Here is a 15,666-nt window from a genome sequence, read left to right as displayed (position 1 = left end):
GAGCACCTACTATGTGCTGAGCATATGTCAGAAAACAAAGGAGACAGAAACCCCTACCAATGTGCTGCTTCCCATCCATTGGAGGAAAAGTAATGTAAAAGCACACTTTGCTCAAAGGGATAATTGCTGGGCCTCGCTGGTGGTATAAGGGGTTAAGTCTCAGCACTATGAAGCTATCCACAGCCACTGAAGCTTGATTTGGATTCCCAGCCAGGGGATGGCCACATGGTGCTGCAGACCTCTCCTGCCTCGCTTGCTGCTCCCCTCAGCAGTGTATTTTGTCAGTCTGCCTGTTCTATTCCCTGCTCTGTCTCTGGTGAATCCTCTCATCCCACACACCTCTTGCCTACATCCCAGTTCTTGTATGCATAAATAAATGAAAATAAATCTTAAAAAAGAGGGACAATTGCTAAGGAAAAAAGGACAGGACAGGTCAGAAATGAGCAGGCAGTGATTTTTATTTTTTCCCCTTTAATTTTGTGTTTATTCTTGAAAGTAAAGTTGATATTTTTCCATTTTTTATTAATTTTTAAAAATTTTTTACATCATTGTTCATTTTTGAACAATATTTGCTTTTCCCCGCCCCCTCAGGTATAGCCCCATGGAGTTTCCTTCACCAGTGATTTTTATTTTTATTTTTAATTTTTATTTATTTATTTATTTATTTATTTATTTATTTATTTATTTATTTATTTATTTATTTATTCATACAAACACTGGGTACAGTCAGAAGCATGGGAGGGTGAGAGAATTCACCAGAGCCAGAGCAGGGAGCAGAGCAGGCAGAAGGACTGAAGTACACTGCTGAGGGGAGCAGCGGGCAGCAGGAGAGGTCTGCTCGCCATGTGGGACCCTTGCCCAGTGGCCAGGGATCGAACCGGCGCTGCAGAGGCTGCGGGCAGCTTCGCAACCCAGTGCTCAACCGCTGAGCCATCAGGGGAGGCCCCACCAGTGATTTTTAATCAGGGTCATTGAAGTAGGTGACTTGAAGGTGAGAGAGTGAACCTGCACTTGGAGGATTCTCCAGGTAAAGGGAACAGCGCTGCAAAGGCCCTAAGCAGACAGATGCCTGGGGTGTAAGAGGAAGAGAAAGAAGCCTAGTGTGGCTGGCACAGGTGAGTGATGAGGTCAGAGAGGACCACAGACCGGATCATGGCAAACCTCAGCAACTGTGAGAAGGACTCTGGCTTGCTCTGAACACAGTGGGGAGTTCTGGGAGTGTTGTAAGCAGCAGTACAATACCTGTTCCTTTAAAGACAACTTGGCTGTTGTGTGGATCATGATGGTAGAGAGAACACATAAAATGCCTCTATCATGAGATTTTCATTCTGGTGCAGAAATTGGGATTTTGAGTCTGAAATAGGGGGTATTTGTTTTGATATTAAGGGACATCATTTTAGCAGAGGGAGAGCAAGGCTCTGGGCCAGGATGAAGGATCTTTGGGGGAAAAAAATGGTGTTGGAGATAGGATACACCACTAGATGGCAACATAGAGCCAGGAGCAAGTTCACACAGGCTCTGGCTCTGCTGCTTTGCCCTCTGGAAGCCCTTGTCGGTGGGAACAGCTTTCACTGCTTTGTTAAGGTGCCTGAGTCTTTGCAGTTTGAATTTCTGGATGGAGAATGATGCCTCTGCCACCGTAAGAATGCAAATGCTTGGAGATAAAATCCCTGGTGTAAGGCAGACTGTGGGTACAATGGGGATCAGCACAGGCCAGTCTAGCCCTGGAGAGAGCCTTGGGTTGCAGGACCCGTGAGAGAGCAAAAGCTCATTTGAATTCCTAGCTTGGACTCTGTCTCATTTCTCATTATTCTAGAGTGAGATGTTTCCAAACCACGACTTGGGCTGCTCTCTGCTCTTGTGTTTTCCTGTCATTATAATTATTCTAGTTTGCTCTTCAACTCCATTGTGCTGGATTCTCCAGAAGGCTGCCTTAATGCTATGTGAAAGTAAAATAAACACAGCTCCTCTGTCTCAGGTCAAAGGGAAGAGAGAGTGAAAGTTTATATTTGCTTTAAAATTGAGGTAGAATTATTGAAACTACCATCTATTCAATTCATTTTTTTAAAAAGATTTTAAAGATTTTTTTTTTAAAGATTTTATTTATTTATGCATACAAGAGCTGGGGTACAGGCCAGATGTATGTGGGGGTGAGAGGATTCACCAGAGACAGAGCGGGGAACAGAACAGGCAGACTGACTGAAATACACTGCTGAGGGGAGCAGCAGGCAATTCAGGAGAGGTCTGCTGCGCCATGTGGGTCTCCTCCCTGGCTGAGGATCAAGCTGGAGCTGCAGTGGCTGCAGTTAGCTTCATAGGTTGTGTCTTAATCCCTTGTGCCACCAGGGAGGCCCCATCTGTTCAATTCAAACGCTTGCTTTTCTCTCTTAACGAAATTTTATTGATTTACCATTTGTTTACAAAACCCTATTATTTCAGGACTACAGCCTCACACCTTAATTCCTGTATGCGCTTTACTGCAGTCACCAAAGTTCTAGTATCATCACATTGCCCCCCAACCTTCTTCCTCCTCTCTGGTAACCATCATAGTTTTCAAAGCATTAAGAGTTAGTTTTGTTGTTTTGCGGGTTTGTATGCTTTGTGAGCCCTTACGTTGCTTCAATTAGTTAGATAAAGCATACGGTTTTAATGATTTATCTGCCTCAACTATCCAGCTTCTTAGATTTGCTTCACTTTGTACTCTGTATAGTCATTTTGCCATTTTTCCTTCACTGTGTTTAGATAAAAAGAAACTCTGGAGAAAGGAGGACAACGATAGGGACTGACCACAACTGATCGGAGAGTTTGGCAGAAGGGAGAAAACTTAGAGAAGGAGGAGCAGAAGACAAAATGGTGGGACAGAAGATACGGGGGAGCCCCTCACACAAGCAGTCTCTGTCACCCCCCACCTCCCCACCTCCCAACCCCCCTAGCCCTGTCCAGGGCTATGAAGCTGCTGCTCCAGCCTTCTCATTCTGTCACCATAGTCACTGCTCTTGGCCCAACCTTTCCCCAGGCTGCTGCTGCTGCTGCTCTATGTGTGTGTGTGTGTGTGTGTGTGTGTGTGTGTGTGTGTGTGTGTGTTTAAAGTCACTGGCGGTTGTTGTGAAAGTCCCAGTGGTGCCAGGTGGACTTCTGCCTGTCTCCCCCACAGGACAACAGCTGCTGCTTCCTCTCGTTTAGGATGGGGGTGGGTGAGGGGGTCAGGGAGAGAAGAGGCTGGGCCTGGATTGGTGCCCACCCTTCAGAGTCCAGCCTCTCTCTCTCTTCCGGAGTTCCACACAGCCTCTGGATACCGATGGAAAGTCCATGAGAATTTCCCTCTAAGCAGGAGCAGATCCAAGTTCTGTTATTCTAATTTGTTGCTTGAAGGATAAATAAAGGTAATGGGTTCATTTTTGTAGATGGAGAAAGTGAAACAAACAGCAAGTTGGGGGTCAGATGAGGGACTTGCTGGGGATCTTGGAATTCTCATGACCTTTTCTGGAACAGCTGTGGGTCTGGAAGAGGCAGCCCTGACAGACGGTTGGAATCCTTGGCTCCCAGACCTATGTTGCTGGACAAAGCGGGATGTAGGAGAGGGGGGACCTAGTCTGGGGGTGAGAGGCCTCACCGGGTCACTCTGTCTCCTAAGTTAGCTCCCCATTTAGCTACAGAATAAAATATAAATTCCTCAGTCTGACATTCAAGGGCTGCCACAATCTGGCAAACCTGTCTAACTTTATTTGTGACTTTTCTCCCACTGCGGGCCTCAACCCCAGCCAGGCTAGTTTTCTCTCTTTTTTTATACATACCTTTCATAATTCCCCTCTCCATTTCATTCTTTAAAAAAAAAAAAAGATTTATTTTATTTATGCATACAAGAGCTGGGGTACAGGCTAGAGGAGCAGGGGGTGAGAGGATTCACCAGAGACAGAGTGGGGAGCAGAACAGGTAAATTGACTGAGACACACTGCTGAGGGGAGCAGCGGGGAGACAGGAGAGGTCTGCTGTGCCATGTTGGTAGCTCCCCGGCTGGGGATCAAACCCGTGCTGCAGAGGCTGTGGACTGCTTCGTAGTGCTGTGCCTAACCCCTTGTGCCACCAGGGAGGCTCTCCATTTCATTCTTAACTGTTCCTTGAGCCCCATCGGCAGATCCCAGGAGCAAGTCTCCACATGCAAGGAAAATGTTTTCTGACTTCTCACTCTCCCAATTCAGAGGAATCTTTCTCACCTCTAAATCCTACAGTACTTACTCTCTTCAAAATGTGTGATTTTCTTCCTTGACTCATTTGTTATCATTCTATGTGTCTCATTTTTCTCCATTTTAGACCATCAATGCCTAGAAGACAAAGACCTCCTGTTGTGTTTCCTTTGACCCTCCCATAGGAAACAGCACAGGGCCTGGGATCTAGGTGATTTTGATTAATTTCTGGGTGAACAGACATTTTTTCTGCCCCTGAAGGATGCCAGTTCTAGGTGGGATCACCCGCAACCCACGGTGTTGGTTAGCAACTGATTGAGAAATTGATGATGCGGCTACTGGACTTCAGCCCTGGCGTGGAGGTGAGGCTATGACAAGGTTGCGATGGTTGAAGCAATCCTTTGGGTTCAAGGACAACCCAGTAATTGTCCATGACACAGTATGCTGTTGGAGAGATTTGAGCTGGACAGGACAAAAGTGATGCCACTGAGATTGTGGTGAGCTCACTTGGGGCAAAATCTTGGGGTTTCCTTCAATAATAGGGAATTATCCCTCTACCTGCCACCCTTGCCAGTTGTCCTACACATTCTTACCTTGAGGAGGGGAGGAGAGAATATGCAGATGATGACGTACAAGGGCCTCTTTATAGGAAAAAAATCTCAAAGTTGTTTCAGTGGTAAATTATCAGTATTCCTTTTGCTGGTAGAAGAACCAGTTGCTCCATTATAAACACAATCTCACAAAAATATTTTCAAGTTCCAGATATTTACCAACCCTTTCGATACATAAGGTATAAGTAAGTCTGCCTTTGTTAGGGAATCTGATTCTCTCGTGAGGCCAGAGTTTCTCAACCTTGGTACTATTTACATTTTGATGTGGATGAGCCTTTGCTTGGGGCCTATTTTGTGCACTGTCAGGTGGTGAGCAGCATCCCTGGCCTCTTCCCACTAGATGTCGATAGCACCTGCCTCCAGACAAGATGAAATTCCCTCTTATTGAGAACCTATTGAGTTGCTCCATTATAAACAAATGAGGCATATGACCTTGAGCAAGGCCTTTCTTGAAACTTAGTTCCTTTGTCTCTCAGGTAGCTTTTTCAAATGTAAAATCCAGTGTAAGAGGGTAACAATTCTTCACATCTCAGGCTCAGGGAGCAGATGAATCCATGAGAAGGATGTCAGAATGGAAGAAGCAATTCCATGGATCTGCACTTCCTGGGTAGGGATTTCAAGACCAGACCAGTAGGGCTGCAGTTTGGAACCTGAAGGCATGTCACATGCTCAGCGCTTTTCCTGTTGGCGGGTTCAGTGCCTGTAACATATGGTCACTTGTGTGTCTTTCCCCTATTGACTTAAAATGTCCTCTGGACCAGAATGGTCTTTTTACCTTTATATTTCCCCCAACATTTGCCATAGTGCTTTTCAAAAAAATATTTTAAAATAATCAACACGAATGGCTAACAGAGAAGGCTTCATGAATATGAACTGAAGACAGATGTTAGGGGTGTTTAGTTGGCAGAGCAAGATGATGGGGAGGGCAGTTGGCTCCCTTTAGGAATAAATGATCACTCAAAAGCTATTGAGGCAGGGGAGTGAGTTGTAGAACCTAAGAGACCATACCCATTCATCTATAGAATGGTTAATGGTTAAGGGGCCTCCCTGTTGGCGCACGGGGTTAAGCACCGCATTGTGAAGCAATCCGCAGCCTCTGCAGCATGAGTTCGATCCCCAGCTGGCCAGGAAGCAACCCACATGGCGAGGCAGACCTCTCCTGACTTGCCCACTGCTCCCCTCAGCAGTGTACTTTGGTGAGTCTGCCTGTTCTGTTTCCCACTCTGTCTCTGGTAAATCCTCTCACCCCCACACCTCTGGCCTGTACCCCATGCATAAATAAATAAATCTTTTTAAAAAAAATTTTAAAGTCACTTTCATGCTGACCATCTCATTTCATTTTTTTGGTCTCATGAGGTATGGAGGATATTAGCCCCATTTTTATTTATTTATTTATTTATTTATTTATTTATTTATTTATTTATTTATTTATTTATTTATACAAGCCCCGGGTACGGTCAGAAACGCCAGAGGGTGGGAGAATTCACCAGAGCGGGGAACAGAACAGGTAGACCGATGAAACACACTGCTGAGGGGAGCAGCGGGAGGCAGGAGAGGTCTGCGCACCATGTGGGACCCTCGCTTGTGGCCGGGGATCTAACCAGCACTGCAGAGGCTGCGGGCAGTCTTGCAGCCCAGCGCTCAACCGCCGCACCACCAGGGGAGGCCCTCTTAGCCCCATTTTTAAAAAAAGATTTATTTATGCATACAAGAACTGGGGTACATACAGACCAAAGGGGTGGGGGGTAAGAGGATTCACCAGAGACAGAGTGGGGAGCAGAATAGGGGGATCTACTGAAATACACTGCTGAGGGGAGCAGCAGGGGCAAGACAGGATTGGTCTGCTGTGCCATGTGGGTAGCTTCCTGGCTGGGGATCGAACTCGTGCTACAGTGGCTGTCGACAGCCTGATAGCATTGTGTATTTAACCTGTGAGCCACTAGGGAGGCTCCTTATCCAACATGAAGTCCTGCACGCTTTCCTGTCTTCCTGTCAACCAGTTCTGGTCCGTAACTGTGTGTGCAGAGGTGAGCGGTAATGGTGGATAGTGAAGAGTGAAGAGGAAGAACAAGAGGCATGAAAAGTCCCTTTCTTTTTTCAGGGATGCTGCAGTCTCGAGTGAATAGGGACGAGGTGGCCAGATTTGAGTGGGGACCACAAAGTGGCAAGCTTTCTCAAAACAAATATTTGAGTCAGCTGCTCTGCAGGGTCTGGCACCACCCTGCATGAACTCCCACTCTGTGTTGGCTTGTACCTCAGCCTGGAAGATACAAATGAAGCACCTGCTTGTGTGGGCTTTACCCTCACTTGCTTGGCTGTGCACACTTCCGTGGGGAGGTTTTCCAAACAGAGGCTTCCTCAACAGGAGCTCTGGCTGAGTCTCCTATGAGCTAGCACAGGGGAATTGATGGGGGCGAGCGGGAGAAGAAGTAGAGCTGCATTCCAGGAAGAGGACACAGTATGAACAAGCACATGGAGGTGGGCAGGGGCACAAAGGGGGAAGCAGGCAGGGCTAGAGATGAAGACATGGCAGTGAGGAGAAGGGCAGATCATGGAAGGCCTTTTGTTCCATAAGGTGGAGAACCTTACTGAAGTTGGAGAGTGACTGTCCAGGAGAAGGGAGAATCTGAGCAGGGAGGAAATAGATATAGAAGGGATGGGGTCAGGAAAGGCTTTTGATAAGATTGTCAGAAGTGCGGGCCTCCCTGGTGGTGCAAGGGGTTGATGCAACCTATGAAGCTATCCGCAGCCACTGCAGCACGAGTTTCGATCCCCAGCCAGGGAGCTACCCACATGGCACAGCAGACCTCTCCTGACTCGCCTGCTGCTCCCCTCAGCAGTGTATTTCAGTCTGCCTGTTCTGCTCTCCACTCTGTCTCTGGTGAATCCTCTTACCCACCCCCACACCTCTGGCCTGTACCCCAACTCTTGTATGCATAAATAAATCAAACTTAAAAAAAAAGATTGTCAGAATTGCATAATTGATGGGCTACGCCTGCCACACTCACCATGTGCCAACCACTGGGCTAAAAGCAATGGATATACACCCTAGTGAACCCAATACTGCTGAGAGGTATAAATTATCATTCTCATTAACAGATGAAGAAATTGAAGCTGACAATGGCTTGGGAAACTTAGATTGACGGTACAGTCTGTAGGTCCTAGAGACGGGACCAATTCCTAATTTGTTTTACCCAAAAGTCATGATCTTCACCACAATACAGCACTGCCTGTCAACAGGAGGGGTTGGGAAGAGAAAGGGGTCTAGGATGACTCTCCTGTTTCTTGCAGAGGTGACTGAAGAAATCGAGAGAACACAGGAGGAGAAGCAAGTTGTGGGAAAGATGGATTCGGTTTTAGACTCCAGCTGAGCAAGTCTAGTGGGGCTGTAAATGAGGAACACAAATCTCTCTCTAAGCACTGTCCCGGCCCCACCATCTGCAGAGCTCATTGGTCTTAGGGCACTTGGGGTTCTGCCTTCTGACTCCTCTCTTTTGGGTGTGGAAGGTAGGCTCTCTGAAGAGAACACCTTCAACCTGGGCCATACACTGAAGGGAGGCCAGGCTGAGATGACTGTGACCAGCAGGCTCTGGGCAACCAACTCTTTGCCTCCGGTGAAGGGGAAGGTGGGGGTGAAAAAGAGAGTTCTGAGCCGGGTGCTTTCCCCAACATGACAAATCAACAAACAATAGCAAGAGGGTGATAGGCGAGGCTCAGGTGGCCATAGCTCCTAAAGCCCAGGCTTTTCTGTCTAATCCCACCTGACAAGTTTGAACCTTCAGGGTCAGCATCTACAGATTCTCAGGATCTATGTGACAGGGCCTGAGGTCAGAGGTAAGAGGCAATGTGACAGGTATTGGAATGAAGTTGGTACCTGGGAGGTCATTGGGGAGGTCTTTCTCAAGTCTGTCACAGCCCCCCTAAACTTGAATCTAAAACTAAAGCACAAACTAGAATCTAAAACTGAGGCATCCTATGGAAGGCCCTTGAGTAGGTGGCCTCCTGGGAGCCCGTAAGTGGGATGACAGTGTGGCAGACCCTGATCCCTGAGGGTCAGGAAAAAGCTGCACTGTGTTCCTCACAAACACAACATACAGTGCTTTTCACTCACCTCTCCTTGGGAGCAGGGCCTGCGGCCCAGAGAGAACATCAAAGAGAGTCTAGGAACTCCTGGTCTTCTGGCAAGGAGGTTGGAACTAAGTGTTCTGAAGACACCAGGAGGAGGAGACCAGGTAGCAGTGTATCTCTTCTCCCGCACATCCAGCCTCCTCAGCACAGGGCCTCCTCAGGATCAGGGGACACTCCATTCTCCCAAACTGCTCTTTGTCCAGAAACCATTCTAGTCTGTTCTTCCTTTGAACTGTCTTTGGTCTCAGGTAAGAATCCCTGCCCATGCCCAGTTCATCTTCCAGTGCCTATGCTTCCTCTGGAGCAGTTAGAGAATTGGAGCTCCGCAGCTCCTTCTGCTCCTCTGTATTTTTACCATAAGGGTTGACTAGGGCCAGGGATAGTTGGGAAGAGTTTCTTACCTAACAAGCAGCTGCAGCTCCTATCTGTAACTATTGCAGCTTGTGGACTGAATGAAGCTGAGACCCCGTGGTGGACCAAGGGAATGGGGGGCATGGCTAGGGGAACTTGGGAGCGTGTTTTCTCTCTGGACATGAAAACTAGGGCTGGATGCTCTCTGAGATAGATACAGTTCAGCTTTTAGAGTGTGGGGGAGGACACACAGGGAAGGCTGGGTGGACACTAGAGTCTCCCGGAGGGACAGATGGTCACTCTAGGCTCACCTCTGCCTCCAAACACTCTACCAGCAGGAGGAATGACACCAGTGGTGGCCTGGATCCTGTCCCTCCAGCTTGTTCTAGGGCCAACTCTGGTCATGGACATCAATATGCGGAAAGCTGTTAAGAACTTCCGTGCCTTAAACATCGACTATCCCAGAGTGGAAAACCTGAAGAATAGCAAAGCCTACTGTAATATTCTGATGTCCTATGTACGGGGTACAATGCAAAGCTGGTTTTGCCCAAAGGTTCATTATTGGATACATGCTCCTTGGAAAGACATCCGGCCATTGTGCAAGCACAGTGACAGCTTCTGTGAGAATTACAATGCATTTTGTATATTCACCCAGGAATCCTTTCCAGTCACAACCTGCTCTGTGACCAACGAGCAGCCCGCCAGCTGCAACTACAATACCTCCCTATCCAACCAGAGGCTTTGCCTGCTCTGTTCTGCAAAGGATGAGGCTGAACCCATAGGTATCTTTGGTACCCTTTAAGGGAGGTTAGCATTCTAAACCACTCCCTACTGCCACCACAGACCAGCCTCTCCCACTAAACTCTGATTCTTGGCTCAAGCCTGCCTCCCTTACTTCAGAGGCAGGCAGTTCCCTTCCCAGACCAGGAAGGTAGGAGAAACGTCCAGAACCTTGGTCGCCATGCAGAGTTTTACTGTCTTCTAGGCTCTTTCCAACTTGTTTACCTCCCTGTCCTCTACCCCCTCCCTCCCTCTCCCACAGACAGTCTTACCCACCCAAGAAGCTGACTGTGTCCAGTTGGCAGTGACTGTCCATCGACAGGGCCAGATTCTGAATCCTGGATGGAGGCCCAGAGCCTCAGCTCACACCATGGCAACAGGCACCCTGCTTAGTGTCTCAGCTCCCCACCCCCACCAGCCTTTCCTGTCCAGTCTTCCCCATTTACCCTACAGCTCCCTCCACTCACTCACCAACACGGTGGGTGTCTCTGGCCAGAAAAACCTCCCTGACTCCCTTCTGATCATTTCAGCCTCGCCTCCCTGCAACCCTTTCAATTCCCAGTCTGCTCCTTTCTATGAAATCATTGATTTTCTCTTCATGTAAGCTGTCCTGGCTGCCCTCCTGCTATCTGGAGCCCAGGGCCATGTCTCCCCCACACCCCAGGCTTCTGTAGTCACCTGTCCTCTTCTCTCTGACCTTTCATCTTTCTCACTTTGGCCCTCTGGAATGTCAAGCTAGAACTTCTCTGACTTATTCCTCTCCTCTTTCCTTTCCTAAGGCTCCTCCTGACAAACCCCCAACTCAAGGAGTTTCCACTAACAAGGCAGGGGTGAGGTGGGTAGTTGGAGAAAATTTGAAACCACATCTGAGTTTAGTAGGACATAACCATTGGAAATTGGGTGGAAGGTACACGGATCCTTCTGTACTGTTTTTGCATCTTTTTGTGAATTTATAATCATGTCAAAATTAAAAAATCAAAAGCACATCAGAGTCAGTTCTGATTTCATTCCTTTTCCTTCAATGCACTGGAGCTCTTATTCACAGAGTTCTGGAGGCCGCCCATTCTGGCCGCCTCCCTGGGCTACCCCTAGCCGTCCATACGATCTTCTGAGCAAGTGGACCATGATGAAGGTAGCTGGGTGGATTCTGCAAATGGATTTTCCCTTCTCCTTGGCTCGAGAACAAACTCATAACAGGAGTCAGGCTAAGTAGGTCCTTGGTTCACCCTGAGCTGGTTTCTACTGTACCCCAACAAAACCTGCATTGCAACAGAGCAGGAAGGTACAGGGTCTAGTTGGTGGTGTCTGAGTCACATTATATCAAATTGGGAGTTGCTACTCCCCTTTGGGAGGTAGAGGGGGTGGATACCACACGTAACAAACACCTTTGCCTCCACATCTGGTTGGTTCATCTCGCATCTGCAAATATGCTCTTTAGCCCTGTTCCTAGAAGCAGTTTATTTTTTTTTTAAGGTTTCTTTTTTTTTTTAATAGAGGCATGCTTTATTTATTTATTTATTTGTTTGTTTGTTTGTTTATACAAGCACTGGGTACAGTCAGAAGCGCGGGAGGGTGAGAGAATTCACCAGAGCCAGAGCGGGGAGCAGAGCAGGCAGAAGGACCGAAGCACACTGCTGAGGGGAGCAGCGGGCGGCAGGAGAGGTCTGCGCGCCATGTGGGACCCTCCTCTGGTGGCCGGGGAGCAGCAGCCGGGGATCGAACCGGTGCCGCAGAGGCTGCGGGCAGCTTCGCAACCCAGCGCTCAACCGCTGCGCCACAGGGGAGGCCCCCCTAGAAGCAGTTGTTGAAGGGAATGCTAATGTAATTCTTTGGGGCTAAGTAGGGTAAAGGGTATAGAGCTAGAAACTTGACTCTGTGGCTTCCCCTCCCTATGGGCCCATCTGTCCCTAACCCTGTAGAAGTCAGAGCCCATTAGCTGCTCCACACACAGATGTTTATTGTCCCCCAAGCTCTCTGATGTTAAAGACAAGGATCACGCTTGAGAGGCTAAGATGAGACTACTCCTTACTTGTCAGTCTTCTTATCATAGGTGCCAGCACCCTTGTAGCCACTCACATAGCCTGACTTGTCAGTCACATCTTCCCGTCCAGCCAGGCCTTTGCCCTTGCCACTCTCATCAAAGCGCTCCTTGTGGGTGCCGGTGTACTTGCTGGTGTCTGTCAGCCGTCTTACTCCGCCCACGGTGGTGGCTTTCTGCAAGGCAGAGCACACTGGATGAGCGCTTCCTTCCCCTAGACCGTCCCGCCCCTCCTCTAAAGATGGCCTTTGCTCTGGCTAGTGCTCAGAACTCCTGTTCTACCCTTGGCGCGACGCTGCTTTCTTAGGGCCCAGATGTAACTGTGGGCAGGGACTGTGACAAGAGCCGCCCACTCAGGAGGAAGCAGCAGTCTCTGCTGTATGGGAATGAGTGGGGTCCATGTGGATTTTCCTGCTTCCAGAGGAGTTTGTCTGACTAGGCTGCAGCCAGATAACTTCAACTCTGGACCCCACAGCAGGGTCCCTCCTGCTGGGAAGGCCTTACTTGAACTCTAGATTTTAGCAGATGGGGCAGAGAAGGACCAAAGGGTGAGTGGGAGGCAGGAAGTCAGAGATTCAAGCTTATATTAAATCAGGAGGCTGGGGCGTAGGGGGGAGGGGTGTGGGGGGGAAATGATGACCCTCCAAAGCCATCAGGCCCTAGTTGCCTGGCTTGGGTACTGGAGACTTAGAATGAACTAAATTTCACTATTAAGATACTTTTGGGGGCCTCCCTGGTGGCGCAGCGGTTGAGCGCTGGGTTGTGAAGCTGCCTGCAGCCTCTGCAGCACCGGTTCAATCCCCGGCTGCTCCCCGGCCACCAGGCAAGGGTCCCACATGGCACACAGACCTCTCCTGCCGCCCGCTGCTCCCCCCAGCAGTTACTTCGTCACTCTCTCTGTTCTACTCTCCGCTCTGGCTCTAGTGAATTCTCTCACCCTCCCGCACCTCTGACTGTACCCAATGCTTGTATGTATAAATACATAAATAAATCTTTGAAAAACAAAAAAAAAGATACTTTTGGACCTTTGACAAGTCACTTCCAGGTTCCTTGTCTGGAATCTAGGCCACAGTTTCCTCATCTCTGAAATGACTAGATGATCTCTAAGTCTGTTCCCAAACCAACTGTGCACCAGACACTTTCTGTCTTGTCTCCCTGGAGGGAGGGGTTAGGGGTGTCGGAGGGTTGTAGGAGGAGCTGCAGGGGTTTAGGGATGAAGGAGGTCACTCACAGTGACACCACTGGTAGCTGGGTCCTTGCCCTCCATGAGTTTGTAAATTTCCTCCAGGGCTTCATCTGGGTTTTTCCCCTTAAACCGCTTCTGGCCCAGTTCCTTCATTGCCTCCTGGAACTGCTGAAATGTGATGGTCCGCGCATTTTTGGCCCTGGTCGTGAGATAGAAATCCAGGAACTCTAGAACATGAACACTACCTTCCAGTGCCCAGCCCTTCCCTTCCCCAGACCTGGCCTCTTGACACTGTGTGTCTTGAGGACAGGTGATCACTTGGTGCCAGGGGCCCAGGAGACCCCCTGCAGATGTCGCCCACATGAGCACTTCTGTGTCTCACAACCCTGTTTTCTCACCACCCCTTCTCCCATCTTTCATCCCTCACTTGACTTTGCTGAATACAATGTCCACATCAGTGGAGGTGACCATCTTGCCATCCATGATGCCACAGTCTTTGCACAACTTGGAGAAGTTCTTGTTGTTCATTTCATTGCCACTGCTTGACGAGTCTCCGAAAACGGCAAACCGCTGGAATGTTTTAACTGCTTCTGATGCCATGGTCAACAGGAGGTGGAGGAGGACAGTAGGGGGGGAGACTTGGGGGTGAGGGAGGAGGGGAAAGGAGGACTAAGGAGTGAGAAGAATGGGGGTTAAGACAAAACCAGAATCAACAATGGAACCAAGCCCTCTCTTCCCTGTTGCTCTCTCCCTTCTTCCTCCTCACTCCATCCACCCACCGTTCCCAGCACAGAGAGACTAGTGTGGGTGCTTCATACCGAATAATCACCCCACCACCACTTTTAGGTACCTAAAGGTGTCTGGATGGTGTCTGACCCCTCTTAACCTTTATATGTGTGTGCAGATAAGTGGGAGTCAGCTGGCTGGAAAGACTATATAAGAGAAAGGGGAACAGAGGGAAGCTTCTGTGATCTCAGCAGTGCCTATGTGACATCACTCCACTCTTAGCAAAGCACTAGTCTTGTGGGGAGGACTGATCCTCCAGTTGATCGAATTTCCCTCACCATTCCAGCACAGCCTGACCCAGGCCTCTAGGTTCTGCTTAAATTGCCTTATGCTCTGCTCCACAGCAGAAGCTGAGGAGAGCCCAGGGAGGGGATAAATGAAATGGGTCGACATCAGTCCAATGTTCCCTTTCTTTCTGGTCCCCAGGTCTGGGGGAGTGACCAACATGGAAAATCTCAATGGCTTTGGCAGACCAACCTCAATGGGAACTTTATTATTATTATTATTATTATTATTATTATTATTTGTTAAAGACTTATTTATTTATGCATACAAGAACAGGGCACAGGCCAGAGGTGTGAGGGGTGAGAGGATTCACCAGAGACAGAGTGGGGAACAGAACAGGCAGACTGACTGAAATACACTGCTGAGGGGAGCAGCGGGCGAGTCAGGAGAGGTCTGCTGCGCCATGTGGGTTGCTCCCTGGCCGGGGATCGAACTCTTGCAGCAGTGGCTGCCATTAGTTTCATAGGTTGCCTCTTAAACCCATGCCAGGGAGGCCCTCAATGGGAACTTTAAAGGGCTCCCAAAGTTGGATCCAACAAGGGAAGCAGGGACCCTGAAGTGTGACAAATCTGGGTGGGACAGGGTGAAACACGTCAGACTAAGGGTGTCTCAGACTGTGAAACTCTTCCAGATACTTTTCTGTGCAGGTCAAGGATATTCCTCAGGGGCTTTCCTGTGGCTCTTTCTTTCTTTCTTTCTTTCTTTTCTTTCTTTCTTTCTTTTCTTTCTTTTTTTTTTTTTTTTCTTCTCTTTCTTTCTCTCTTCTTTCTTCTTTCTTCTTCTTTCTCCTTCCTTCTTCCTTCCTTCCTTCCTTCCTTCCTTCCTTCCTTCCTTCCTTCCTTCCTCCTCCCCTCCCTCCCTCCCTCCCTCCCTCCCTCCTCCCTCCTCCCTCCTCCCTCCCTCCCTCTCTCCCTCCCTTCCTTCTTTCTTTCTTTCTTCCTTTTTTTTTTAAGATTTATTTTCATTTGGGCCTCCCCGGTGGCGCAGTGGGTTGAGTGCAGTGCTGTGAAGCTGTCCACAGCCTCTGCAGTGCAGGTTCGATTCCCGGTCGGCCAGGGAGACACCCACATGGCGTGGCAGACCTCTCCTGTCGTGCCTGCTGCTCCCGTCAGCAGTTCTTTTGGTCTGTCTGCCTGTTCTGCTCCCCACTGTGTCTCTGGTGAATCCTCTCACCCTCCTATGCCTCTGGCCTGTACCCCAGGTCTTGTATAAAAATAAATAAATCTTTACAGTTTTTAAAAAAAGATTTATTTTTATATATTTATGCATACAGGAAATGGGGTATAGGCCAGAAGTGTGGAGGTGAGAGGATTCACC

The 15,666-nt window shown here is 48.8% G+C and overlaps 2 protein-coding genes and 1 long non-coding RNA gene across 4 annotated transcripts in view; 2 read left to right on the top strand and 1 right to left on the bottom strand.

Moving 5' to 3' along the window:
* Window positions 1-3,088, top strand: part of LOC119238882 (uncharacterized) — a 31,557-nt gene extending 28,469 nt beyond the window's left edge. The window contains exon 3 of the long non-coding RNA XR_008549538.1: window positions 2,743-3,088. This is a non-coding gene — a long non-coding RNA (uncharacterized LOC119238882). The remainder of the gene's footprint in view (window positions 1-2,742) is intronic.
* A 4,769-nt stretch (window positions 3,089-7,857) lies between these two features.
* Window positions 7,858-11,033, top strand: RNASE13 (ribonuclease A family member 13 (inactive)). The gene has a single exon (XM_037501925.2). It carries the CDS (start codon window positions 9,567-9,569, stop codon window positions 10,074-10,076), a length of 510 nt encoding a protein of 169 aa, XP_037357822.1. The 5' UTR covers window positions 7,858-9,566; the 3' UTR covers window positions 10,077-11,033.
* A 934-nt stretch (window positions 11,034-11,967) lies between these two features.
* TPPP2 (tubulin polymerization promoting protein family member 2) lies at window positions 11,968-14,227 on the bottom strand. Of its 2 annotated transcripts, none has more exons than XM_037501924.2 (4): window positions 14,129-14,227; window positions 13,706-13,947; window positions 13,324-13,477; window positions 11,968-12,268 (listed from the first exon to the last, which is right to left on the bottom strand). In XM_037501924.2, exons 2-4 carry the CDS (start codon window positions 13,876-13,878, stop codon window positions 12,080-12,082), a joined length of 516 nt encoding a protein of 171 aa, XP_037357821.1. In that variant the 5' UTR covers window positions 13,879-13,947; window positions 14,129-14,227; the 3' UTR covers window positions 11,968-12,079. The 2 variants fall into 2 exon arrangements, with proteins under 2 accessions (XP_037357821.1, XP_054544997.1); XM_054689022.1 differs by having other exon boundaries at window positions 14,165-14,223.
* Window positions 14,228-15,666: the final 1,439 nt, after the last annotated feature.

The sequence above is a fragment of the Talpa occidentalis genome, unplaced genomic scaffold (genome assembly GCF_014898055.3).
Source record: "Talpa occidentalis isolate TD23 unplaced genomic scaffold, MPIMG_talOcc4v2.1 talOcc4.11, whole genome shotgun sequence".
Taxonomy (NCBI): Eukaryota; Metazoa; Chordata; class Mammalia; order Eulipotyphla; family Talpidae; genus Talpa; species Talpa occidentalis.
The sequence above is the reverse complement of the archived record's forward strand: the minus strand, read 5'-3'. Positions and strand labels throughout refer to the sequence as shown.

Bases quoted from the DNA above. Each gene is read 5' to 3' on its own strand.
- RNASE13 (XM_037501925.2), top strand. From the start codon at position 9,567: ATGGTCACTCTAGGCTCACCTCTGCCTCCAAACACTCTACCAGCAGGA.
- TPPP2 (XM_037501924.2), bottom strand. From the start codon at position 13,878: ATGGCATCAGAAGCAGTTAAAACATTCCAGCGGTTTGCCGTTTTCGGA. The intron at 13,478-13,705 runs GTGAGGGATGAA...TCTCACGACCAG, and splicing joins ATTGTATTCAGCAAAGTCAA to GGCCAAAAATGCGCGGACCA. The intron at 12,269-13,323 runs GTGAGTGACCTC...TCTGCCTTGCAG, and splicing joins CAGCTACCAGTGGTGTCACT to AAAGCCACCACCGTGGGCGG.